Source organism: Lynx rufus, unplaced genomic scaffold (assembly GCF_022079265.1).
Source record: "Lynx rufus isolate CCGP_SWC_20201006 ecotype Redwood Valley unplaced genomic scaffold, mLynRuf1.p SCAF_9, whole genome shotgun sequence".
Classification (NCBI taxonomy): Eukaryota; Metazoa; Chordata; class Mammalia; order Carnivora; family Felidae; genus Lynx; species Lynx rufus.
In genome coordinates this window covers 113,141,132-113,168,232 of record NW_025814897.1, presented here as the reverse complement: position 1 = coordinate 113,168,232, position 27,101 = coordinate 113,141,132, and the positions used below count along the sequence as shown (strand labels likewise).

At 61.1% G+C, this 27,101-nt stretch overlaps 1 protein-coding gene across 1 annotated transcript in view; it reads left to right on the top strand.

Moving 5' to 3' along the window:
* The window catches only part of SHANK2 (SH3 and multiple ankyrin repeat domains 2), a 431,931-nt gene that overhangs the window by 26,916 nt on the left and 377,914 nt on the right, over positions 1-27,101 (top strand). Inside the window, exons 3-7 of the mRNA XM_047071362.1 lie at positions 1,403-1,474; positions 3,422-3,530; positions 13,915-14,066; positions 14,988-15,155; positions 23,991-24,107. Of these exons, the coding sequence (XP_046927318.1) occupies positions 1,403-1,474; positions 3,422-3,530; positions 13,915-14,066; positions 14,988-15,155; positions 23,991-24,107 (618 nt within the window). The remainder of the gene's footprint in view (positions 1-1,402; positions 1,475-3,421; positions 3,531-13,914; positions 14,067-14,987; positions 15,156-23,990; positions 24,108-27,101) is intronic.

Below are 27,101 nucleotides of genomic sequence, written 5' to 3'. Positions count from 1 at the left end.
GGGAGCTGCGTCCCCGTCGCCACAGGCTAGACACGAGGGCGCCTCTGGAAACAGTCCTTCTCCTCTGAGCACTTCCCGTCCCGCCAGGGGACGTTCGCGGCCCCAGCGTCTTTTTACACCCCGAAGGAGTCCCGGTGACTCGGATTCCCTTAGAGGCGTCAGTCAGTGAGCCCCCACCTCTCCCGACGTCACCCCTCGTGGCTCCCGAAACCTCGGAGGTCTGACGGGTACAGACCAGGTGTTCGAGGGGCTCACGCAGCCCAGGGCGCGGGGCACACGAGCACGTGGTCCTGCTCGAGTCTAGAACCGGGGGAAGAAGTCCTAAACCAGGTCTGGTCCTCCTGCTGCCGGTCCAGCCAGGGGAGATGGACGCCTGCGGCCCGCGGCCAGCACCCGTGGTCCCGGAACTTTCCACCAAACTTCCTGGCTTCACCACGGGCTTGTTTTGACACTTGACGGAAAGCCCGGTTTCAGTCTGTGCGACAGGAATTTGTCAGTTCGGACCCTGTATGTGCAGTTAGAGTCGGTGCCAGGATGGGCCCCCCTGCCCCCGCTGCCCCACACCGCCTTCCTGCCCCTCCCCCACCCGTGCTCGTGTGAACCCCCGGGCTGTGGCGGAACCCAGGGAGGTGTGGGGCGCATCTGGCCAGAGCCGGTCCGGGCCAGGACGCCCACGCGCCGTCCTCGGGCGTCCCCACTGACAGATCGGGAACCGGAGTCTGAGACGGGAAAGCGTCCGCCCCGGGCTGACGGGACGTCGGTGGGGCTGGAACCGAACAGGTGTCCTGACCGGGAATCTTCCCGCAAACCGCTGGTGCCCTCCCCAACCTTCAGTAGCGCCTCTGGCACGTTTTATCTCCGAGGGGCCTCTGGGCGCGGCCTGAGGCAGAGGTGCTGGGGTTCAAGGCCGACTGGCACCCGCACGTTGGTCTTGGGCACTTCCGACACGTCGGAGGAAAACGTGTGGTTTCCAGTTTGGGGGCGGGGGGGTGCACGTTTGCAGGGAGAGCCCGGGCCAGGCCTGAGGCACGGGGGACGCTGGCTTGGCCGGGCCGGGCTTCTCACGCACGTTGGTGGGGGAGGACGTCAAAGAAACATCCTGATTTGTCCACGGGGCCACACGCACGGCCGTGAGGACCCCGATCGCCACTAACGCAGAGGAGCGCCTGCGTGGCTTCTCTGGGGGAGGATACGCCTCCTTCGTCCCTTTGGGTGGCTCTCCTTTCCGTGGCTTCTCAGCCCCGTGGCTGCAGGTCCCTGCAGGTGTCACTCTTGCGATGTCAGGGGTCTGTGGGATGAGAGAGAGTTAGCGGTGGGGCCCCTGCCTTCCGCGAGGCGGCCTTTGAACACCATGTGACGTACTCACGTGTTTTCTTTCTTCCTGTCTCTGTCTCTGTGCCAGTTTCGATACAAGAAGCGGGTGTATAAGCAATCCAACCTGGACGAGAAACAGTTGGCCAAGCTGCACACAAAGGTAGGCGGGGACGGCTGCCGTTTCCACACCCGGCCTCGTGTCTCTTACGTGGCATCGCCGTCTCCACGGATCAGGGGGCCACGAGGTTTCCTCAGAGGCGGGACCCCGCCGCAGGGTGGGTCCGGACTTGTGCCCTCGGGGGCAGGGCGCGTGCACCTGCGTGTCCTCCGCTGGCGTGGCCCCCGTGGGCCTGACCAAACCACACAAATGAACGCGACTTTCTGGTGCCCGGGAGGGCGTCCGCCCGCAGAGCCCCTGGACGTGGCTCTCCTCTCCTCCTGTGTGACGAAAGCATGCTGGTGGCAAACTTGTGCATCGACTGGCATCGGAGGGGACGCTGCTGTAGGCACGTCCCCCCGGGTGTTTCTGGGAGGAGGGGTAGCCATTCTCTCTGAGCCACCGCTGGCGACAGGGAGGACAGCACTGAGCACAGAGTCAGCGAAAGAGCTGTTCGCATAAACCGCCCGGCGGTGAGACCTGCACATGGCCGGCAGGGTTGAGACGGAGAGCCGCGGGCTGCGGTCCGTGAGGGCTGGCTTGCTGGCGGGGCTCCTGCCCTTGGTCGGGGACGCCGTGCGTGTCCAGGGGCTGCTGGGGCTGGAGCGCGTGGCCGCATCTGCCTTAGTGCTGGAAAGGATGTGTGATTTCTGAGGATGCCCGAGGACATGAGCCCAGGGAGGGCCAGCGTCAGGAAGCCGCCTGGACCCTGCCCCTCGCCTGTCCCGGTGCCGTCCAGGAGAGCTCGCGGAGGGCGTTCTCAGCCAGCGGCTTCCCCGGGCTTTTGTTCTGTCCCCGATTTGTGCCGCGGTAGACGCGTGGATTTCACCGTGCTCAGCGGTCACGGTACGCCGTTCTTTCTTTCTGTGCTCAAGTTGCCAGATGTGGCCGGCTCTCTGCCCTCTGGCATGTCCCCACCGTCCTCGGAGTGCTGACAACTTTGTGGCCCAACTAATGTTCCTGGAATCTGCCGGGGTGGCCGTGTTTAGACCCCAAAGTCTGGAGGAAGCTTCTGGCTGTTCTGATTACCTTCTGAAGTGTAGAAGAACGTGCTTTCAGATTAATAAGAGCGTTGGTTAGTAAATAGCAGTGAAAGCGTTAAGTGACACCCAGTGTCTCTTGTGTCGCTGGGCATCTGTTAATTCTGGCCATGGAATGTACAGAAAACATTCGGGCGGAGAACCAGCCCGTGTCGGCGGGCCGGAGGTCCCGGAGCCCTCGCTGCTGCCCCTGCGGTGTGTGTGGAGAGCCCTGTGCAGGGGGCTGCAGAATCGGGCCAGCGGCAAGGGTTGGCGTCTTCGGGTGGAGGCAGACGGGATACCGCGGTCGTCGTCGGGTAGCCCGGGGGCCGTCTGCTCCCTGTCGCAGACGGGGCCGGGCAAAGCTGGGGAGACATCCCTCCCCGCCAGGGCTGACCCACGGATCATTTTGACCTCCCGCAAAGTGAATGTCTCTCCTCACCTTGAATCGCTCTGTGCCCAGGCGTCCCTGTTTCCATCCACGTAGTCACGGGGTCCACCCAAAAGTGGATTGGCCCAGCAGGAGGCTGCCCTGTCCGCTCTCCGTCGCAGCTGCTGCTTTTGAGACTAGAGAACACGAACAGCAGTCCTTGGGCCTCACGTCCCGGAGGTGGAGTCTGACGGCCTGGGTGGACCCGGGAAACTAGTTTTTCAAAGGGGCCCAGCTGGTTTGTCCTTTCAAAGGCAAAGGAAAGTCCTGTGGCTCTTGGCGACAGTGAAAGGCTGAAAGGGGAGAGATTTCTGAAACCCGCATCCAGGGCGGCCTGGTTGCACCTGCCGCGTGCTGGGGGTCCACAGCGCCCGGCGGGGGGCAGGGGCGGGGCAGGGGCGGGGGCGGCTCCCTCTCCACGGCGGAAGCCAGGGCACACCCTGTAAGGAACCTTCCCGGCGACCCGTTAAGACATTTCTGTCTTTTCGTTTTTCTCTTTAGACCAATCTGAAAAAGTTCACGGACCACATTCAGCACCGCTCGGTGGAAAAGATCACCAAGATGCTGGAACGCGGCTTGGATCCGAATTTCCATGACCCGGACACTGGAGGCAGGTCCCGGGTGGGGGGGACGTCAGTACGCCTCGCTGGAGCGCGGGTTGAGTCCGAAGAGGTGCTTCTGTTGGCACCCTGCACACGCGTGTGCAACACTGACACGTCCCTTGGTTCTTGAAAGGGCTTTGTCACTCCTGCGTGAGTCGCGGGCGAGGGGGGCTGAGCCGGGCAGCCGGCCCGGCACCCGGCACGCGGTCGGCGCTCATCCACAGCTGCCGAGCGAGTGAACGGATGAAGGAGGGAACGGATGGCAAGGCGTACGAGCTGTCGTGCACCCCCCATGGGACACGCGCTGACACGCGCACGTCTTCCTAACCTCCTTCCGCGTGTGGGCCGCTGGTCGTTCTCGGGTCAGAATCACAGGGGTCCCCGACCTCGGCCCCCGTGACGTCTTCTTTTTTAAACACTGCCTCTTCTTTAATCTCATCCCCCTCCCCGGTCTTACCGACACGTAGTTGACCTGTAACGTCGTGTTGGCTTCGGGCTGCCGCGTAACCACCCGATACGTGTACGTGCACCTTGGGAACTGAGCCCGTAAGCCTGGTTAACATCCCTTCAGCGACTCGCACATGTGCCCTACGGTGACGTTAGCTCTCGTCCCCGGGCCGCACCGACGTCCCCAGGTCTCACCCGTCTTGTGACTGGAGGTTGGTGTCTATGACCACCCACAGCCGCCATCTGCTCTCTTTAGGGAGTCGGCGTTTTTAGGTTCGGCGCGTTGGCTCACACGGCATCTGTCTGCCTGGCTGAGGTTGCGCCGGGCCCCCCGGGTCCATCCGTGTTGTCAGGAGGGTGGGGCTTCCTTCCTTTTTACGGTGGGACCCTGCTCCGCGGTGGGGCCGGGCGCTTGTTTGTGGGGGGAGGCGTCTGTGTTGTGGGGCGTTCACAGCACCGCTGGCCGCCACCCCAGGCACCAGTGGCACCCCCAGGTGTGACGACCAGACTGTCTGCAGGCATTGCCCGAGGTCCCCTGGGGCGGAGCGCAGTCACCCGGGGGGAGGGTGTCCCCTGCCGGGAGGCACGCCAAGCTGGGATGGCCGGGGGTCTCAGGTAGGCTCCGTGGCAGCTGGTGTGTTTGTCCCTGCAGGTTGGTCACCTCGGGCGGGAGAGCGCTCCTCCTGGACTCAGCTGGTAGGGCCCCCGCTTCCCCTCCTCTGGGGACCGGCCGGCCCTCTGTCCGGGCCACCGTCACTTAAATGTGTCCCACCGCTCTGGGCCGTTACTGGGCCCACAGCGGATGCGTATGTCAGCTCAAGAATGGAGCCTTCTCGTCATCTCTAGGGGCTCCTCTGACCCCCTCGAGCTGGGACAGGACCCCCACCTCGTGCCCGTCTAGCCAAACGTGTCCCCCCCCCACCCCCAGCTCAAGCTGCTGTGCCGTGATCACCGTTGACTTGTGTGTCTCCTAAATTTAACTTCTGACCACAGCTTCAGTGCCCGAGACGCCAGGAGATGGGCCACGTGGCAGGGGGGCACCGAGGGCACACGTGGAGGGGACACAGAGGGCACACATAGAGGGGACACAAGGACACACATGGAGGGGACAGAAGGCACATATGAGGGGACACGGAGCGTATGCATAGAGGGGACAGAAGGATGCACATGGGACACAGCACATGTGGAGGGGACGCAGAGCACGCATGAGGGGACACGGAAGGCACACTTGAGGGGACACACAGGGCACACATGGAGAGGACGTGTGTCTGTGTTGTCTGTGGTTCCCTCCTTGGGGCAGCCTTTGGCCTGGGTGTCCGCCAGCCTGGCCTCTTCCGTGGCAGTTTCCAGATGATTCCACGGGGCGGGGCCGGCGGTAGGGGGAGGTCGAGGGTCTGCTCTGGGCTGCCCTTCTTCCCGCACGACCCCCTCGCCCGGAAGCAGCAGTCGGCAGTGACGCTTCTTCCAAGGCAGACCCTCACCCGGCTTCCAGAACCACACGGCTCAGAGCCCGGGTTGTCTCCAGACAGACGCCTGTGCCCTTTCCCGCGCCCTGCCTGGAGCTGGACGCCGCGGCCCGTCGGGGCCCATGTCTTCCTCTCGGGTGCCCCGTCTCCGCTCCGGCCGCTGCTTCGTGCCATCGAGCAGTGTGGGTTTGGATTTGTTTTCTCGTCTGGACAGAGAAACTGGAGACTTGTTTTCAATTGTTCTCCCAGGGTGGCAGCCAGACGTGAATTGTCTGGGTCAGGATTTCTTTTCTTTTTTTCCTTAATTTTTTTTTAATGCTTATTTATTTTTGAGAGAGACAGAGGCAGAGCGTGAGCGGGGGAGGGGCAGGGAGAGAGGGAGACACAGAGTCCGAAGCAGGATCCAGGCTCCGAGCTGTCAGCACAGAGCCCGACGCGGGGCTCGAACCCACGAACTGCGAGATCATGACCCGAGCCGAAGTCGGACGCTTAACTGACTGAGCCACCCAGGCGCCCCCTGGGTCAGGATTTCTCCTGGTGGTAGTTACTATTCTTCTGTTAAGCGGAATCTTCCCTGGTTTCTCTTCACCCGCTTTTTTTTTGGTTTTAAAATCAGCCGACGTTATTTGTTAATGGTTTACAGAAAAGTTAGTGGATAAAGTGGGAGTTCTGTGGTCCAGTAACCACCAGCTTCCCACGTTGGCGTGGCTGATGGTCACACCCCACAAGCCGGCTATTACTAATTACAGTCCGCGGGCTACCCTGGGGGTCGCTGTTGGTCTTGCACATCCTGTGGGTTTTGACAGACGCCGTGACGTGTCTGTCCCTACAGTGATACACAGACTCGTTTTCCTGCCCAAGAGGCCCTCGGTGCTGCATTCATTCACCCTCCGTCCCCGCCGACGCCCGGCAGACCCCAATGTCGTTACTGTCTCCGTGGTTTTGCTTTTTCCAGGGTGTTGTAGAGTCAGAACCCTATAGTATGTGGCCTTTTCACACTGGGTTCTTTCACTTGGTTAGATGCGTCTGTGTTTCCTCCGTAACATTACGGCGTGGGAGCTCACTTCCCTTTGGCGCTGAACGCGATCCCGTTGTCTGGAGGGACCACAGCTTGTGTGTCCGCCACCTGCTGAGGGGCGCCTTGGCTGCCTCCGGGCTTTGGCAATTGTGAAAAAAGCTGCTATAAACATCCGCGTGCAGGTTTTTTTTTTTTTTTACCGTATGTAGGTATAACTAACAAAGAGCGAACACAGCAAGTTTTATTTTTAAAGGCCAAACAAAAGTACGTACAGCCTGCAGAAAGGGCGTGTAGTTAAGATACAAAACGCTGAAGCAGAGGCCGCGTGCGGCCCCGAGACCCTGAGCAGGCAGTGCCTCCGGCCCCTCGCTGCGCCCCAGCCCCGCCGCTCTGTCCCCAGCGTCTTCGGATTCCTCACGCGTGTCCGCACGCCAGGCGAGAAGCAGCTGTTCCGGTCGAGGGACAGGGAGGGTCTGGGGACGCCTGGCTGTGTGGGGTGCAGTCGAAGGGGCCTCTCCGGTCTCGGTGGGATGACAGTACCCACGGGGCGGGAGCGCTGGAGCGTCACCCAGCAGAGTGCATCACGTGTCCAAGGGTGATGCGTCATCCGCCGTGAGGTCTCCGGAAAGGCCCTGCCGTGTTAGCACCGCAGAAACTCGAGATGTGGTGTTCTCCTTGTTTTGGACCCACGGGGACGACTCAGAGTTGGCCATAGTGGGCTGCCTCCAGACAACAGCTCGTGTGACCAACTTGTCCCCCTTCTGCTGAAATGGCCCTGGTTTCCACACAGAAAGTCCCACGTTTGGGGTTCCCCCTGGTCCCAGACAAACTGGTGCAGTCACCCTAGGGTGACAGGGCGCTTAATACCGCTGTGCTTACGTCACGGCCTGCTAAGCGTCCCGTGATGTGTCAAGGGTGTGGAAAGCCTCTTGCGCCTCAGTCCTCTTATGTCCCACGAAGCTGGCCTCTTTGCGCCCCAGTGTCCTCTGGGAGCCCAGGAGGCGGAGCCCAGGTTTAATTGCTCTGAGACCGCAGGGTCCCTGCTGTCACCCCCGGGGGGGGAAAGGAGGTGGGTCTGTCTTCTCACATGCGTGCCTGGCGGGACGCAGCCGGGCCTCCGGCTGGTGCAGAGGGTCCAGGACCGGAGGGTCTGCGGTCGCGGAGCGAGCCCCCTCCCGTCCCCAGACGGGACCACGGGCTGCAGCACCGTCCCACGTGCTGATGCCACACCATCACCCTCACCGGCTCTGACAGCTGGAGCGGGTGTCCACGCTGAGTTTGGCGACTTTCGCAAGCCGCTTGGCAAGCAGCAGGATCTGCTGAGAAGCAGACTTCTTCGCCCCGCCCTGAGCAGAGAGCGGAAAGCAGCGGGCTTCCCAAGGGCAGGAAGCGCGATGCTCAGACGCGGGCCGCGTCCCTGTGCTCGGGCTGTGCGGTTCTCTGGCGCTTCTGGGCCACCGCGGGGCCCCGAGGTTGAGGGAGTGGCCCTTCGGATTGAAGGATGCACAGGAGATAGTTAAATCTCCATGGAACCACCTGTCAATTAAAACGAGGCGGCCTGGGGCGCCTGGGTGGCGCAGTCGGTTAAGCGTCCGACTTCAGCCAGGTCACGATCTCGCGGTCCGGGAGTTCGAGCCCCGCGTCAGGCTCTGGGCTGATGGCTCAGAGCCTGGAGCCTGTTTCCGATTCTGTGTCTCCCTCTCTCTCTGCCCCTCCCCCGTTCATGCTCTGTCTCTCTCTGTCCCAAAAATAAATAAACGTTGAAAAAAAAAATTTAAAACGAGGCGGCCTGTGATCACAGCCAACCGTCGGTGCCCGTTCTAGTGGAAATTGTAACAAGTGACGGCAAAGGTGGTCTGAAGAACTGAAGCCTTGGCCACCAGGGTCTGGGGGCTCATCTCCTGCTTTGGTGGGAACCGCTGGGACAACGCATGTGGTATTTTGAGCCCCAAGAAGGAAACAAAACGAGCACTTTGAGCGAAAATGAACTTAGTGCTTTTATGTCGCGCCGCGCTCCCCCACTTGAAGGAAGCCCGGGTACCACGAGGGCGGCGTGTTGATAAAGCCAGAAACGTCTTTCGACTCTTGAAACGTATTGAGAAGTAAAAGACTTCCCCTTGATCGAGTGGGTCTCGCCAGGCGCCTGTGGTGAGATCCAATTTGGAGTCAGTTTCCGGGCCAGTGATTGTAGCTCGTCAGCTTGTCGGGCTGGCGTGGATTGTCATCCGTGCCGACGTGCGCTCGGGTCCGCCACGTGTCACCGCAGCCTGGCTCCTAGGAGTCCCTACCCAGCTCCCACACGGCCCAGTTAGAAGGCTGCGCGGGCACTCCGGATCCCTATGCACTGGGCCGGGCCTCCTCCGAGCGCCGGCCTTGAGATCAGAAGAAACGCGTTGGACGTGGGTGGCGACCAGGGTCCGTAAGCGGCTGGCTCCCTGCAGCCGCTGAGTGAATCCCGGGATGAGGCCCTCCAGAAAGAACAGCAACGGGCAACGGGAGAGGGGCGGTTTGAGCAGACGCGCTCTGGAACCTCGTAGACGTCGGTCTGCAGAGGGTCGGGGACTGCGGACGAGGTCTGTGCCGCCACGGAGGAGGTCCGGGTCATCTGGCTGGTCAGGCGCACTTCCTGGTGCAAAGAGGGCCTGTCTTTAAACGGGAGCTCAGGCAGAGCAGTCAGTGATGTTAGGGATTTTTGCTCACTTCCACCCACCGCGTTTCAGCGAGGGCTACAGGAGACACATCAAGGTGCTTGCGGTGAAGAGGAAGGACATTAAGCAAGGAAGGAGTTGGGTGGGGGCAGGACGAGGGCCCGCAGGGGGGGGCTTGGCCCCGGGACACCCGCCAGGGCTGGCCGGGGGAGAGGAGGTCAGGCTGGGAACGCCTCACAGCGCCCCGTGACGTGAGGTGCACGTTCCTCAGGACGCCAGCCGGGGACAGGTCAGTGGCAGCATTGTCCTATCAGACCGTCGCCTGCAGCACAGCCGTGAGCACGTGACTTATGCTAGAGCAGTGTCAGAGCTGCGGGATTATTAGGAAGGTAGCACACAATGTTCTACCTGCTCCCCACGGCCCATTTCCCCGACGATGGCTGTCGTACCTGAGCGGGGCACATTTTATAATTAATGAACCAATCCTGATGTGCCGTTCTTAACCGCGGCGCATGCTGTCCTCATATCTCATTAGTAGTTCCTCAATGTCCCTTTTCTGCCCCCGGAGCCCTCATGGAACTTCATTATCTTGTCTCCGTAGGCCCCTCTCGGTTGTGATGGTTTCTGGGGCTTTCCTTGTTTGTGCAGCGCTCGGCTCTTTTGGGGACTGGCCGGGTATTTTGGAGAACGCCCCCCCCCCTCATTGGGGTTTGTCTGACGTTTATGTCATGATGAGACAGGGTTGTGGGTTTGGGCGGAGGACCACAGGGCGAAGCGCCCTTCCCGTCCCCGTTGCGTCCGGGCACGTGCTCCCCGCCTGTCCCGTCCCCGACACGCTGACCTTGCTCACCTGGCTGAGGTCAGTGTCAGGTTCCCTGCTATGCGGTCACTCTTCATCCCCTTTATGGACCATCCTTTTCAGAAGGAAGCCACTAAGCACAGCCCACACCTGATGAGTGGGGAGTGAGCCTCTACCTTCTTGAGGACAGAGTTTCTGCACACGTGATGGGGAACTCTGCCCGGGAGGCTTCTCTTCCCGCCGCACCCCCCCCCCACCCGCCTTCATTTATTTACTCTTACTAACATCTACTCTGTTAGTTCTATTGGGATGGACTGATGGGTATTTAATTTGTAATCTGGGTTATGACCCCGTGCTAGATTTCATCGCTGGGCTCCAGCTCTGGCCACTGACTCCCGTGTCCTTTTGACAGACCCCATCCGTGTGGGTCGTTAGTTTTTGGCCCCTTGCTCACTTCCCGGCACTAGAAGGCACCCCGGGCTCATCCCGTGTGCCTCCTGCCCAGACCTAGACCCCGCCAGTCCTCCGGGAGCCTGGTTTCTCTTCCTGGAGAATGGTCTTAGGAACCAAGATCTGGGTGCTGGGTGTGCTCGGTGCTGCTGGGGTGTCGTTGCTTCTGGGCCCTCAGACGACAGAACAACAAACTCTGTGTGTGTGTGTGTGTGTGTGTGTGTGTGTGTGTGTGTGTGTGTGTGTACTAACTCATGCATACGTGCATACCTGCAATCAGTTCTGTATGTAACTATCTGTGTCCGTATGGAGCTCACTGTGAGTCTCCAGCTCTGATCCCCGGCCACACGGATCACCGCAGTCCTTTCCGTGGCTAAGCCGTAACCTCCCCGCTAACAGTGAGAAACCTGGCCGCCGCTCCCTGCCATCTGTTGATCTAATGGTTCAATCCCAGGGCCCGTGTAGAGTGGTTTCAGAGTGGTTGACCTGCACCCCACGATGGAAGCAGCTTTAGGTGCTGACAGGGCACAGCGCTTACCCGGGTTCACCTGGCCTTTCATCTTGCAGACCGCTCCATCCTGGGTCCGCAGGCCGGCACTCGGTTCCCCCACTCCCTCCGGGGAGGCTGATTCTTTCATTTGGCCTGCGGTTCGACTCTTTTCGTCACGTCCTGCATTCCGAACTGAGATCCCCAGGTCTCCGAGACGAGTTTTTAAACTTCACTGAAAAAATCTGCAAGCCTTGGGTTTCCCTCCCTGTGCTGTGAAGTTTATGATTGTGACAGATGTTTGATCCTGGCATTCACGATTAGAGCGTCATATGGAACAGTCTTGTCACCGAAAACGGTCCTCTGTGTTTTTTTTATCTATTCGCCCCTGTCCCTCTCCGCAGCCCCTGGAACCAGCGATCTGTTTACCTCTGCTATAGCTTCGTCTTTTCCAGAATGTCCTATAATTGGAATCCAGCAGGCTGGCTTTTTCAGACTGCCTTTTCTCATTTAGCAGGATGTGTTCAAGATTCAGTCACATTCTTCTGTGGCTTGATAGCGTGTCGAAGCATGGCTGTTTGTTTTGGAGCCAAAATGCTGCCGGGCCGCTTCTAGGTGAGATGGTATTGTGTGTTCAAGACCATCGGAAAAGATTAGAGCGGTGTCTTCAGGGCCATTTTGAGGTTCCAAAATATTTATTGAAAGGGAAGAAATTGCAAAATGCAAAAACCGAGGAGTATCTTCAGAGAATTACGGTGCAAGGGACCGCCGGTCCCAAGCTCGTTAGAGGAGCGGCCACGTGGTGATCAATGGCAGAGACAGTGCAAGCCCCCAAGGGTCACAGGTTTGCAGGTGAGGGGCGAGCGTCTTCTTCGGGGGGGGGGATCCTGTCTGCTCCAGGTGGGGTCTCGTCGGACGTCCCCTTCCTCAATGGTCTCTAAGCCGGGGGTCTCTCCTGACCTCCCCGGGTGCGTCCTGGGCAGGTCTGAACGTGGCGAGTCTGGTGCGTCATTCGAGGAGGGCTTCTGGAGCCCTTGCCACGAAACAGCGCGATGTAAACTTAACATCTGCTTTGGAGCACCTAACTTGCGCATCGGCCTTGTGTGGAGAGCCAGATAAGAAAGAAGAATCCTAATCGTTTTGAGGGTCGACCTTGCCCCAGACGTGCATCAGTCCTAAACGGACCTTAAACGCCAGGGGCCGGCTTCCTCAAGTTGCTGTAAGCAATTTGACTCTGAGGGGCACGTGGGCGGCTCAGTCGGTTAAACGTCCGACTCTTGATTTCAGCTCTGGTCACGATCTCACGGTTTGTGGGGTCGAGCCTTGCATGGGGCTCTGCGCTGGCCGTGGAGCCTACTTGGGATCCTCTCTCTCCCTCCCTCTCTGCCCCCTCGCTCGAAAAAACTAAACGTTTTCAAAAATTGACTTTGAGGCTTTTCACGCCCTTCACCTGCCACCCAAGGAACCAAGACCTCCCTGGGGCCTTCTAACACTTGCGGCCAGGCCACGGCTGGGGCTGAGGGGAAGGCCCATGGGCTCCCTCTCCCCTCTCTGCTGGGCGGGGGTCTCTCCCCAAGCTTGCTTTGAATGCACGTCTCCCCATTTCCGCGTGTCTGCCCCCAGGTGGGAGACCCTCGCCAGTCTCGACCCCCAGCGCCCCTCGCCGTGGGAATGTTCCCTGTGCAGGAAACATCCCCATCGTCACTGCCCCATTCGCTGCCCCAGAAAACTCCTAATTCACACAAGATCCCTGCCCGAGAGGGTCTTTCTCGTAGGACCGCAGACCTGCGTGTGATGGCACTCGTGAGCCTCGTCCGTGCTTGGGACGCACGGGGACACACGTGACCAAAGCGGGAGGTGTGCGGCGTCCCTTGGGAGAGGGCGTGTGGGCTGTGTGTCACATTCGCACACGGCCGTGTCCACGTACGCATGCTGGCCACCGGGAGTGGCTGAGCCCACGCGTGTCACCGTGGAAAATCCAGGCGCAGGGTGACTCCCACGGCGAATTTAAACGGTGCTCGGCACAGTGCTCATTTGGGGGTAAATTAGCCCGGGGATCAGCAATAGATGGGGCAGGGGAGCTGCCCTGGGGACAGCGGGGATCGCGGCCGAGGTGCGGTCAGAAGGGAATTCAGCCCAGGTCAGATGCCCCGGTCCCTTTATTCTCAAAATGTGCTTCGAGTCAGAATGACTCCTCACCGTCCCGTGCCGTGTGCGCCGTGTCTGGGTCTTGGGGACCTGCGTGCCGTCACACTGCCCTTGGCACTCTTCTGTAAGGTAAACGCCTCTCAGATGAGCCGCATCATAACGGTGTGCCTTGCTCGGCCGTGGCGGTGGCGGGCACTCACCGAGAGGGGTGGAGAAGATGGGCTTAGACCAGATGTCGGCGTCCCCATCACAGCCGGCTACAGACTGGCCCAGAGTCAGCTGCACCGGGCGGGCGGTGGGGGACCCTTCCCGACCTTTGTCCCCAGGGGGGCGGGCTTCGTCTTTCCTTCCCCGGGGCTTCTGCCCCAGCCCTCATGCCGGCCGTTTATCGAGCCGAGCCCCTGCCATTGCGACGGCTGTTCGGGTCTCTGCCCGCCCAGACCTCCACGGGGCACAGGCTCCACCCCTCACTTACAGCCGGGTCCTGGCGTCCACCAAGATGCCCGTAAACATCATGAAATTGAGGTGAAAGGCGGGCATCTGCCTTGCAGACGCTCAACTACAGCCCTAGTGGGCCATTCCTCCCAAAAGGAAGCATCCGGATGGTGTTGCGGGATTCTGGGTACCCAGGGCAAGGGCAGCGGGCGGCTTCTCGGACCCCTAGCCCGCAAGGGGATCGTGGGGAAGCTCTGGCCCGCCCCCCGTGTTGACTTGCATATGACCCCAAATACCACCTCCGCCGTCCCCGGGGTCGCCAGAGCCATGCTGACTGACTGTGTGGATATTGGGGCTCACGGGCGGGTGGGAGCCGCGGTACCTCTGGGGTCACGTCCTCCAGCTCCCTTGTAGACTCTGAACTTGGCTTAGGGAGCCACGGGCCCTGGCTCTCTCCCAAGTGGTTCTGAACTGCGTGTGTTCGGGTCCCGTAGAGACCCCGCTGACCTTCGCCGCTCAGCTGGACGACCCCGCGGAGGTGATCAAGGCTCTCAGAAACGGCGGGGCTCACCTGGACTTCCGCGCCAGAGACGGCATGACGGCCCTGCACAAAGCCGCCCGAGCCAGGAACCAAGTGGCCCTGAAGGTACCTTCCGGGGCCGTCTCGCATGGGGGACGCCTCCTTCCTGTCTGGTCTCCTGCCTGCATCAGCGTGCCCTGTGCCCACCCCACCGCGGCCACCGGAACTGACCCTGAACTGTGTTCCCCCTGAGGTTAGAAAGCGTAGTCTGGGCCCCCCACTCTCTCTTCCTGGGAGTTTTAGAACTTGGTGTCTACAGAAGTTCCCCTGTCCCTCTGGTTCAGTCCGAGGCTTGGGTTTTCAGCCGGGAGGGGCAGCACTGGACGTCACCCACCCTGGGCGGCGGCAGACCCGGACTGCGGGCCGTGAAGCCCGTCCGGGGTGTGGGCCCAGCCCCCATCCTCCCCGCTGCCCCTGCTCTACCTGCCCTGGCCCTGGGTGGGGGGGGGGCCTCCAGGAGCCCCGGCGGGGAGGCCAAGTCCTCATCGGCTGCGCCTCGTCCGCTGGCTTCGTCTGAAACCCAGTGTTCATGACGGCGCTTCCTGGGTTTGCCCCCTCGGGGTGCACACTGAGATCGTCCTACGCTGTACTTCAGGTTGTAGGCGCACCTTCTCTCTTTTTCGCAAAGGCCGCCCTCTCTTTGCTCTCTGCTGGTCCGGGGGGGGTCAGCAGGGCACAGGAGGTCTCTGAGTGCTGCAGGTGTGTCCGCATAGATGCGTGTCTGTCACAGGTGCGTGTCTGCACAGAGTCCCCCGAGCTCCCAGATGCTCGTCCTGCATGCCGGCACCACGTGCTAGTTCAGGGCCAGAAACCTTGCTGTCTCAAGTTGGCACCCACTGAATTCCGGGAAGCCTGGGAAGGGCCGGAACCAAGGGCCTGGTCAGCCTTGGCCGGGGGCAGAGTGTGACCCTCGTGCTTCTTTCTTGCTTCACTCCCTGCCAAAGCGGTCACGAGACCAATGACCACATGTTCGGTGTTTATTTCTAGACCCTTCTGGAGCTTGGAGCGTCCCCGGATTACAAAGACAGCTATGGCCTCACACCCCTTTACCACACCGCGATCGTGGGGGGCGATCCCTACTGCTGCGAGCTTCTGCTCCACGAACACGCGGCCGTGTGCTGCCGGGACGAGAACGGCTGGCACGAGATCCACCAGGTACACGATTGCCGTCCACCCGTGTGACCCCTGACGACCCCCCTCGGTGGGGCGGGGCAGGAGCAGTCCACCCCCACCCTCCCAGTAGTTCGTTTGACCCTCGCGGAGTTTCTGAGATACTTGAATTGGTCGCCAGCAGTAAATTTCTATTTACCTAGAAATGCAATTTCTGACCTCTCTAGAGAAGCTGGAAGGTCAGGCCAGGCTCTTGCGTTTCCGTAAGGCGGGAGTCGTCTGGAGCTGTGGGCTCTCCGTGTGCCTAGCGTCTTGGGTGCCCCGATGGAGCATGGCACCAGGTGCTTTCCGAGCACAGGCCGCCCGGTGCCGTGCCCCTTTCCATGCCCAGGGCACAAGTTTCCCTGATCCCCCCGGCGACCGTGGGGTCCGGGCTTGCGTCAGCTGCAGTCTCGTAAAGAAACAGAACCCGCCGTGGGACGCCCGGGTGGCTCAGTCGGTGAAGCGTCCAACTCTTGGTCTCAGCTCAGGTCTTGATCTCAGGGTTGTGAGTTTAAGCCCCGCGTTGGGCTCCATGCTGGGCATGAAGCCTACTGACTAAAAAAAAAAAAAAAAAAAAAGAATTCCTCCTTGTGGCTCAGATAAAGAGTCTTTCACGAATCAAGGGCAAGGAGAGGAAATTGTGTTCTCAGAAGCAGGGACAGCCGGGGTGGTGGAGGGCACTCTCCGAGCAGAGTGGTCCGGGTGTCTGAGCAGAGGAGGGTGGTCCGTGGGTCTGGGACAGCAGACGGGGAGTCTCAGCCCCGGACGGCAGGGGGAAAGGGCCGGGGCACGGAGAGGCTCTGAGCCGTTCTCTGGACGCGCCGTGACTCTTATCACCTCCCAGGCTGCCTGTCGGTTTCCCTGAGCCACCGTGGCCCCACTTGCCCAGTCCGGGTGGGGTCATGCCCCGGACCCGCTGTGGTCAGAGGGCCAAGGAGTGCTGAGGCGTGGCAGGCACGCCGGGGGGCGCAGGCAGGCCCACCCCACCGGGCCTCCTGTGTGCCGGGTCCCCCCCTGGCTCTTCAGCGTCCCCGCGGCCTGGGGAGGCATCCGGTTCCCTCCCGCGGTGTGAGCAGGGCCCGCCGCCCCCTGGGGCCGTGAGAAGGATCTAAGGTGAGTCCCTGTGCTCATCCTGCCCTCTTCTCACTCTGGTCCCCGAGGCTGCACGTCTGGGTGCTTCCAGAGTCACTTCTTGGCCTGTCCCAACCCCCATAGGTCCTACCACCGTTCAGGCACAGCGAAGCCAACCCATCAGGAGTCGGCTGCCGTTGGAAAGCTGGTGTGTTATTCACAGATCCCGAGAGGAGGGGCAGGTGCGGGGGGCCGCTCAGGAGGCACCAGGCTGGGTGGGGAAGCAGCGGGGATGGGGGGTGGGGGGAGTGAAGCGGGGCCAAGAGCTTTCACCATGGTTCTGAGGGAAGGAGCAGATGGAACAGGACGAGCCGCCTGAGGCTTGGCTAGTTTGGGTAACTTCCGGGGCTCTGGGACACGGGGGCTGTCCCTGGCTGTCTGGGACCTGCCCCGGGGCTGATCAGGACAGGTGGGTCATGGCCCTGAGGGTGGGAGCCCAGCAAGACAGGTGGGGTTGATGGCCCTGCGGGGCTCCTTTGCATTTGAGAGTCACCCTCGGGGCGACTCCTTTACTGTCAGAATGCACTTGCCCTGCGAGGGGCAGACCTTCCAAAGCCAGCAAGGCAGGTGTCAGGGCACCAGAAATTCAGAAGATGGGAGTGGGGAGTTGCTACGGCCTGACCCCGGCTGCAGGGCCCCAACTTGGCGGAGTTCTCCGAGCCGGGTTCTCGGCCCCCCTGCCCTCAACTGGCTGGAGGCCTCCCAGCTAGGGTCACTGTCCTCTCTGGTGCTTGTGCCTGGCCCCTGGCCTGTCTGTCTCACGCTGAGATGAAGGGTGAGTGTGTGCCTGGGGTCCTGCTGTCGCTGCCTGCAATGCCGGCTCCAGCCAGGATTTCTGGTCCCCAGAAACGTGTGCCGGGTCCCATCCCTGAGCCTCGAGCGTGGAGTCAGAGCGAGCAGGCACCGAAGCCACCGAACCTCTTGGTCCCAGGGCCCCAGCCCCTGGCGCTGAGTTTGAGCTTGGAGGCCTGGGCTCCCAGGGCTGCTGTGTCCTGCTTCCTGCCGTGCCCGGCAGGATCGTGCGCCGCTCTCCGGTGGTGGGTTTCTTTTTCACAACGTGCGGGAGGGCCGGGTCCTCACTGGAGGTCCCGGCTTATCCAGGGGAAGTGACCCAAGACAAGTCCCTTCCTCCTGAGCCCTGCTGCCTCGCGTGTCCCCGCCGCGACAGGCAGTGAGGGGTGGGTGCAAGGCGCCAGGCAGAGAACGGCCCACCGTGTGGTCCTCCGAGATTCTCACCACCGGTCGGCTCTGACGCCGTCCTGATCGGCCTTCTTTGCCCCATCGCTCACACCCTGGAGCAGGCCTAGGAGACACCCGCTGGCCTCCATTACTCAGAGGAGTTCACGGCCCGGAGAGGGTGAATGACCTGCCCGAGGTCGCGGGGCCAGCAGCTGCCTGAGCCGAGTTCGCTCCTAGCCGCGCTCACACCACCGCGTCCAGGCTTTCACAGAAGCCGCCCCTAATGCGACGGCGCATCGGCGGTCGGGAGAAGCACCTCGGGTTCTGGGGTCTCGGGTTCTGCCTTAGAAGTCTGTCCCCGTGCCTCGCACCCTGGAGTGGGGACAGCCGTGTTCCAGCCGCCCGGCTCCGCGCCCTTCCGGGGATCCCGCGCGCCCACAGCCAGGCCAGCTGGCGGGGTCCTGTGGCGGTTCTGTCTGCTTCCCCCTCCAAGGCCAGGTGCTGAACAGCTTGGCGGAGCCCGCACCTGCGGACGCGGAGCCTAGGGACGCCCGCCCCCTGCAGGCCTACTCTGGAAGTGTGCGTTTTTGTGCGCCGCTGGTCTGCACATTCTTTGTTCTTCGGGATTACTCTAACCGCTCAACACGGAGACGGTCAAAAAGTTCGAGGCCGCAGAGGGAAGAAAGCATAAAACACCCAGGTGCATTCCCACAACCCCAGAACGTCGGGTTCCGACCTCCTGTGTGTCTCCCCCCGCACCCTGGAGGGACCTGAGGACTGTGGGTCTGGTTGTGTCGGGACTCTAGGACATGTTATTGAGGCTGGGCGCTCTGGAGGGGGTGGCTGCCCCCAGGGAGGGGACAGCTGCGGGTGCAGGAGCCGCCCGTGCCACGCTGGTGACTGCGATGTGGGGGCTCGCGCCCCCCTCCCCCCGGGTCTGGGGGATTCCCTTCCCGTGCTGTCAGTCCAACTTAGTCTGGCCTCGACTTAGCAGCCCCTCAACACTGCCTGGGTCGCCTGAGCAAGCGTCTTGCCCTCTCTGAGCGGGTTTGCTAATCTCTAGAATTGGCTTAGTGATCGTTCGTAGAGAGAGCTCTCCAGTTAAAGGAAAAAATTCACGTGAAGCGCTTACTACAGTTACTTACAGGGGTAAGTGCACTGTCCTCTTGGCCACCATCATCTTTGCCCGGCCACGCCCCCGTCCCTGTCCTCCTTCCCGGACACGTCCCCATCCCTGTCTTCCTCTCCTGGCCACGCCCCCGTCCCTGCCTTCCTCGCCTGGCCACGCCTCCATCACCATCTTCCTCGCCCGGCCACGCCCCCATCCCTGCCTTCCTAGCCCAGCCACGCCCCCATCACCATCTTCCTTGCCCGGCCACGCCCCCGTCACTCATCCTCACCCGGCCACGCCCCCATCGCAGGCCTTTTGGCCAGGCCACGCCCAATCGTGGTCATTCCCCGCCCCCCTCCCGCCCAGGCCAGCATCATCATTAACTGGCTGTTGTCAGTAAGAAATAATATGCGACCCTCAGAGAGCACTTCACTGCTTTGCTCACAGGCCTTCCTATGGATGTCATTTGATTGCCTCAACAGTTCTTTAAAGGACATTTTGTCACTCATCTTAATGTGTATTGGCCGCTGTTTATTATTCTAAGTTTTAAGTTAGGAGTTTTAACCTGGAAGAAATGTAACAATTTATGGCCGCGGCTCCCCTCCCTCACCCGGCTCCCCCCGCTCCCCCCCCCCCAGGTCCTTGGAGTTTTCCCTGAGCCCCCATGGTAAGGGGACTGGCCCTGGGGAGGTTCCGAGGGCGCTCATGGCACGGTGTAGTGCCTGGTCTGTTTGTGTGGGTGCTGCGTCCCCAGCTCCCAGCCACACGAGGGCAGGACCGGGGGTGCCTCGGCTCTGCACCTGTGCACCACACGTGCCCCTGAACATGGGTTGGCTGAAGGAGTTAGCCTTCGGCTGGCTTGCACTCTGGTCTTCCTTTAAGCTGGGGTTTCCCTAGTGCGCTGGGAACCCACCATGTCGGGGGAGCCTGGGGCTGACGGGAGCACAGGCGTGGACCGGGAACTCCCACAGGGGGTGGTCAGGTCCGACCAGAGCAGGTGGGAGGGCTTCACGCGCAGCGGAGCATCCGAGCCTGGCCGCGGTGATGGGCGGATACTGTCTCAGGCCAGGGAGGGTGGCGTCCCTGGCCTCACGGGGTGGGGGCGTCACAAGTGCGCCTAGAGGTGGCATTTCCGTGGCGCCTGCTTGGGCTTAGCACAGCCCAGCCTGGGGCCGTCGGCATGGGGACCCCAGAACGTTGGTGGAGCCTATCCCTGGATGCAGGAGGCATCCGCACTATTGCTCCAGTCCAGCCCTCCAGCTCCAACCACGCACCGCGAGCCGCCAAGTCCCCAGGGCCCCAGCAGTCGGAGCTGCAGGAAGGTGCCGCACCTCGCTTTGGGGGTCTGCTACGTACTGACCTGGGGCGTCAGATCCATATCCCGTGCCCCTACCCTGCCCAGATGAGCCAGGATCCCGCTGGAGAAGTGATCAAGGCATCTTTTGCCGTGGGCCTCCGAGGGGACTGAATGATCGTCTTTCCAGCCAGCCTTGATCCTTGGGGCTGAGAGGAGAGGAGGCGCCAGGAGGGGAGGGGATGGGTGAAGACCCCAGACCGAGATGGCAGGGGCACCACCTTCTCCCCTTAGCGAGAGCCTGCGTTCTCCTGGGATGACGTAGGTGAAGTCTCCAGAAGCGTCTAATGTCCAGACACCACGTTCTGGAAGGAACAGACCCTGTAGGGAAAGTGGGCAGGTGCCAGGATGTCGAAGCTCCTCTTTCCTTTTGGAGTCCTTAGCATGACACGTTTCCTGCGTCCTCATTTCAGGCTGGAACTTTCAGAGTAGTTGATCTGAACTGGTCACATTGGTTGGTTAGGGCAGTCGTTACAAAGTCACGGATGAGGAAGCTCACACAGCAGACGCGTGTAGCCTCCCCGAGGTCCAGGCGTGGGCAGGGCCAGGCCGGGGCCTCCCGAGGCCTCTCTCCTTGTGTGTGGACGGCCGTCCTCTTCCTGTGTCCTCATGGGGTCGTCTCTGTGTGTGTGTCTGTGTCCTGATTCCCTCTTCTTACAAGGACCCTGGTCACACGGGATCAGGACCCACCCTGGAGACTGAGTGTTGTTACCTCAGTCACCTCTGCAGAGCCCCTGTCTTTAGACAAGGTCATGGTCTGGGGTGCTGGGGGGGTCAGGATTCCAACACAGGAATTTGGGAGGACACAGTTCAGCACATTTTCTCCACTCCCCTCGGGGCAGGCAGCAAGACCACAACTGGCCTTTGAAAGCCACAGAACGGAGGGCCAGGGGCAGCCAGTGGCTCGAGTCAGCAAGCCACGTTTGCTTGTGTTTGGGCGAGAGAGTGTCTGTGCACCGATGGGCACCTCAGTTCCCGACCAAGTGAGGGCTGAAGGGGTGCGAATGTTGTTTTCTGAGCATTTGGCGGTGATGTCCCCGGCTCACGTTGTGAGCACGGGCTGTAGGAGAAATGCCTGAGCGTGGTGTGGTTGGAGGAATTTTATTGGTGGCACAGAACCAGCAGACGCCTTTGCTGCGCGTCTGCAATGCAGTGAACTCTGCATTGTTCCCACCGCATTGCAGGACCCCGGGGACGCCTCTCAGCCGGCTGCGCCTTTAGGGCTGTGGCTGCGTCACAGCAGGTGGCCAGCAGGTGGCAGTAAAGCGCTTGAAGGAAGGGGTGGCCTTTTCCCTAGTTTAACTCCAGATTATGGGGTTGGCCAGTGATGGGGCGGGTGTTGGCGTGGCTGGGATGAACCCCACATCTCGTGGGGACACTTCTCCAGATACGCATGCCCAGGAGTTTTGCAGGCAGTCGATGTGGGGTGGAGCCCCACACGCATGCGTTTCCCAGAAAGCGCCTGGTAAGAAACGGTTAAGATACAGGAGTGTAAAAGTGCTTTCTTAGATGTCAGCTTTCTGGCCTCTGGCCTCCCTTTTAAGCTGCCTCTCGAAGGCCAGAAGCCACAACACCCTTTCCAAAAGAAAGTGGCGGGGTGTGGGGGGGGCAGCTAGTGTAGCTTATCTCGCGGGAGCACAGATTTCTTACTTTCCTGAGCTTTAACGTCTTTGTGTCAAACACATACTGGTTTCTCTTTCTAAATTGTACAGGACTATTTTCGTTTCAAACTTCCGGAAGAGATATAAGAATGCTACAGAGAACCCCGTGCACCTTCACTCAGGGACCACGTTCGAGTCTTGCCCCCATCCGCCCCGCCCCCCGGCCATCCCTTGTACTGAAAGGCTCCCCTCGGGGGGCCCCGACGGATTGCCTGCCATCTGGGAGGGTCCGTGGGACCCCTGTGATATCACAGGGCAGGCGTTTTGGAGGTTGCCCCTCAGCTCGGGTGCAGAGGTCCGGGGTGTGCGTTGTGGCAGGAATACTTACCGTAGGGCCGGCATCGTGTTCCTGGCATTCACGTGTCGGGTGGCACAGGGTGACACTGCCCATCCCCGGCGACGTTAACTCTGACCGCCTGACCGGGTGGGGGGAGTCTGCCAAGATCCTCTCTTTCCTTCTGTAATGAGAGTTTTGTGGGGTCTGTGAGGCTCCCACAAGTTCTCTCCCCCTCCCCTGTTCACCTGCCGGTGTTTCTCACCTGCATCAACGATCACCATCGCGGCTGCTGACGGTGGGGGGGGGGCGGTTTCTGTTCCCATCCTCTGGGGACAGCTGATGAGCCAAGGCCCCTTTGACCTAAGGAACAGAGATCTCAACTCAACCTAGTAGAAGAAATAAAAGCTCTTCCCCGGCTTTGTGTCCTGGGAAGTTCGGGCATCGTTGCGGTTGAGGGGGGCTCTGTCACGGGCTGTGTGCGTGTCTGTCCTTGTCTCGTGTCTGGCCTCCCTCCCTCCCTTTCTCTCCCCGGTGCCCCTTCTCCTTCAGGGGGACCCCAGCAGCTGTAGGCTTCGGTGGGTTTTCCGCCAGCTGTCCCGGAAGAAAGGAAGCTTCTGACTGGTCTTCCGGCCTTGTTCCTCACGGGGCCCCCGCGAGCCCCCAGCCTGGGGCCGGTTGTCCAGGCCGGTGGGCTGTGCCTGTGGCAGCGGTGGGGCAGGGCAGGACCCCCCCCCCCCGACCTCTGAGAGCGCGGCGGGGGCCCCCCAGGAAGCGCAGGACGAGAGGGAGGGCAGGTCAGACACCCACATCCAGATCACGCCGCTTCGTGAATTAGTGACTTTGCTCCACGGGAAGCACAGTAGTGCGATGGGCGTTTCTCGGGTTTTCTGTTCAAGCTCCTCCGGGTCATACTTCCGACGTCTTTCCCGTCGTCTCCCACTCCTCGGTGAGGCACCGGCCTTTCCCGCAGACCGTGCACGGGGGCAGCCCCCGGTCCGCCCAGTTATCCGGAATGCGCTACAGTGAGAGCTGCCTACCGCATCCTGGCCGGCCTGTGTCCTTCCCGTCGCGCGCCTCAGTGGCCACCCGCGGCGTAGGAAGTGCGGGTCGGGACCCGCTCCCTGGCCTTCCCGTCTCCCTTCCGGGTTGTCGCGTCTCACGAGGACACTGGCTTTCGTGCCTTCGATGCTGCCCGTCGACGGCCACACGCTGGCCTTTCCCGGGCTGCCGGGAAAGTGCGGGCGGGTGGGGTGGGGGGCCGGTTGGACCTGACTGCCTGGCCCGACACCGCGTGGCGTACCCTGAACCCCCTGCGGGAGCTGGACAGCAGTGCCCTGGTCGCATTGTGGGGTTCCCGGCTCACAGGGAGGGGGGGGGCCGGCCTGGCGCCAGGCATCGCACAGGCCCTCTCGGGTCCCTTTTCCTACGTGATTCTCGTGAAAGCCCTGTGCGGAGTGGGGTTTACATCTGCATGTGAAGACATAGGCTCGTGGGGGAAAGTTCTGGAAAATGGAAGGTCCGTGACTTGGGCACAGATCTGTTTGACCCCAGAGCCCTGGTGGTTTGTGAATAGCACGTGTTACCTCCTTGAAGGGCTCAGGGAGGGAGAAGTCTCCCCGTGGGGCTGCCTGGCCCCCACTTCCAGAAAGCCCCTCAGCGGGTAGGTTACATTTTATAGCAGTAGTGGGGCTCCCTTCCCTGGACACAGCAGGGGCTGGACGCACCCCTTCTGGCTGTTTTCACACCCACCGGGGGAGATGGGGTTTGGGTAAGCAAGGCCAGGGCCGGAGCCTCCCGGTTTGCATTTTGGGGGGCCGGCCCCCAAGGCCAGGGGAGAGGTGCCCCGTGTGTCCCTGGGCTTCGGGCCCCCAGGCCTGAATGAAAGGGGCATCGGGGCCCTTCACAGACCTGCGGTCCCGGAGCCCCGGAGCCCGGCGTACGTCCTCGTCCCGGCATGAGGTCCCCCACCCCCTACCCCGTCAGGGGTCTGGTGGCCCCCCGGAGGCTCAGGGCACTGTGGGTGCCCGTGTGTTGGGGCCTGGACTGCGGTCGGCCACGCCGCGGCCGCCGGGGAGCTTGGGGAGTCGCGGCGGTTTTCTGACCGACGGCGGGGCTCTCGTTTCAGGCCTGCAGGTACGGCCACGTGCAGCACCTGGAACACCTGCTCTTCTACGGGGCGGACATGGCGGCCCAGAACGCCTCCGGGAACACGGCCCTGCACATCTGTGCCCTCTACAACCAGGTGAGTGGGCGTGCAAGCCGGGGCGGTGTCCGACTCGGCACAGGTGCCACCACAGGGCCCCGCAGGCGGTCTGACGCGCATCTGTTCTCACAGGCCTGGAGGCTGGAGGTCCCGGCTCAGGGCGCGGGCAGATTCGGTTCCTAGTGAGAGCCCCTCCCGGCCGCAGACGGCCGTCTTCTGTCTGTGTCCTCACGCGGTGGGGAGAGATCAGTGCCCTCTGGTGTCTCCTCCGACGAGGGCGCTGTCCCGTCAGGACCCGGGCGTGGAACCCTCAGCGCCTCCTCGAGAGCCATTTCCAAAATCCCTCACATCGGGGGACAGGGCTTCACATAGGAATGTGGGGAGACGCCTCCAGCCACAGCAAGGTGCAACCTTCACCTGCTTCTTTGAGGATGGTTACCCCGTTGTGGAAGAGAGGAAGCCAGGGCGCGGGGAAGTGAAGGGAGCGGATGCCGGGCCAGAGCCCTTTCCTAGGCTGTACGACCACACTGTCTGCTTTCCAGAACAGGCCTGGGGACCCCAGGGTGGCTTCTCTGCTGGGACGTGTGGGGGGCGGGGGACAGATGGGACCCGAGGAACGGGAAGGGTGCGGCGGATAGAGCCCCCGAGATGGTTCCGGGACCCGCAGGACTCCCTCAGGACCACGGTGCCACGGAGGCGAACCTTCCCACCGCTGCATTACAAACAAGCTCCCGGTGGCTTTCTCTTTCTAACCTGGTAAAACGTATACGACAGAAACATCTGCGATTTTGACCATTTTTAACTGTGTGGCTCAGTGACGCTAACTACGTTCGTGTTGCTGTGCACCCAGCCCCACCATCCGTCTCCGGGGTTTTCCGTTTTCCCAACTGAAACTCTGTCCCTTTACACACCAACTCCCCAGCCCCCCGCGCCCACCGTCCACCTTGGGTCTCTGTGCATCTGGCTCTGCTGGGGACCCCGTACCAGTGGAATCCTGCCCCATTTGTCCTTTTGCGTTGGTTCATTTCACCGAGCGGAGCGTTCTCAAGGTCCACCGGTGGCAGGTGTCAGAGCGTCCTTTTTCATGGCGCCATAGTATTTCATTGTGTGCAGGGACCACGGTTTGTTTGCCCGTTCATCCCTTGATGGACACTTGGTGCCCACCCCCGTTGCCGTTGTGAACAACGCTGCTGTGCACGTGGCCGTGCGGGTCTCTCTTCAAGGTGCTGCTGTCCGTTCTTTAGGGGCTGAACCTCCAAGCGGAGCCTCGATGTGAACAAAAGCACGCGCTCTTGTGTGTTAGATAGGAGACCATGGGAAGCTGGAGATGAGCTTGCCTGGCGTGCACTGAGGGGTGGGATACGAGCCCTGCCTTTCAGGAGTGTGACTCCTAAATAGGACCGTGTGACACCCCACTGGTCCCGCCGGGAGGCACCGTAGTGGCGCTGAAGAGGGCAGAGATGCTCGCAGGGGCCGTGGAAGCGGCCGGGGCTTCTGGGAGGCGGCGGGTTGAAGCCACGGCTTCTGTGACCTGCACGGGGCTGGGAGGAGGGTCAGTGTCCTCGAGGCTCCAAGTCCAAATAAATAACTTCTGGACACCAGTATCGAAAGCTCCTCCTTCCTTTTCTTCTTTCTCTGACTTCAAGGAACTTTGACTCTGGAAGGTAGTGCAATCTGGACGCTATGCTGAGAGCTGAGCAGAACGTTGGGGGGCTCCGCCAGCTGGAGGAACAGAGGGGAGATCTTCGGGGGGCCCCCAGGCAGTGCGCCCTTTGCTTGTCTTCTCTGCCGTCAGCACCGTCTTCCCGGAATCATGCCATCTTCCTGAGTGGGATCTTCAGCCTTTGTCTGCACCTGTGTCCTTTCGCTGGCCATCCCTAGACCGGGCCCCTCCAGCCACTCTGAAGTCCCACCTTGCTTCTAGCTCTTAAACGTCCCTAGATTCTCTGCCCTGGAAAACTCCTATGCGTCCTTCCAGACCCAGCTCAGATATCCCGCCCTTGGTCAAGCCTTCTCTTGATGGGTCCCTGGCAACATTAGTCGTGTTGTTTTGTTCTGCGCCCTTTTGCAAGATAACCAGGGCGGACTGCCCAGGACCGGGCCGTTGTTATGCCTTGCCCGTTGGACCCCCTTGGACCCACCTTCTCAGAGGCATAAACTGCCATCTTTTAGGGTCTCTTCCTTGTCTGGCACAGCAGAGCGGCTCAGCCAGAGGAGGGTGGGGTGGGGTTTCAGCTGCAGCCCCCTCCTCAATGGAACCGTATCGGCGGGATTTGCGTGCAGCTGGGTCGGTAGATGCCACACGGCATTCGGATGTCGGGACGGCTTTAGGAGCAGGGAGCTACCTCGCTGGGCTGCACCAGGGAGACGCACATTGTGAGCTTGGCGGTGGCTGGCAAAACAGCTGTGCCAACATGTGCTTCTTAATTACTGCCTTAGAGGGGAAGAACGTTCCTTAATTTTCCCCGGTAGATTTCAAGCATATTTTATCATGAATTAAAAAAAAAAAAAAAACAGGAGAAAATGATTTCTGTCACTTGAAATAATTGTGGACAAGATGGTCTCTGAAGGTGCCGGTGGCATTTTCTTAGGAAAGGTTAAAACATCTCATTTCTACTCTGACTTACAGAGGGCATCACTCTACCGGTCCCATATCCGTCCCTACCTCTCAGCTGACGGCTTCCGGAAGACCCTTACCCCAGGGGCCTTAGGAGGATTTTCCTCCTAGGTATTTTCTCGTAGGAGCAAACATTTTCTGTAAAGGGCCAGTTAGTAAATATTTTCAGCTCTGTGGGCCACACGGGCTTTGTCACGGCTACTCCCCTCCACCACTGCGGTATGAACTCGGCAACAGACGATGTATGGATGGATGAGTGTGGCTCTGGCCGATCCAACTTGATTTGTAAGACCGGCAGGACAGGCTGAGTTGGGCCGTGGGCCGTATTTGCCAAGCCTGGGCCGGGAAGATCGCATCTACACCCTCCCCAGACATGCGTGTAGACGGACCCCCTGCTCCAGAGCTGAGCGACTTCC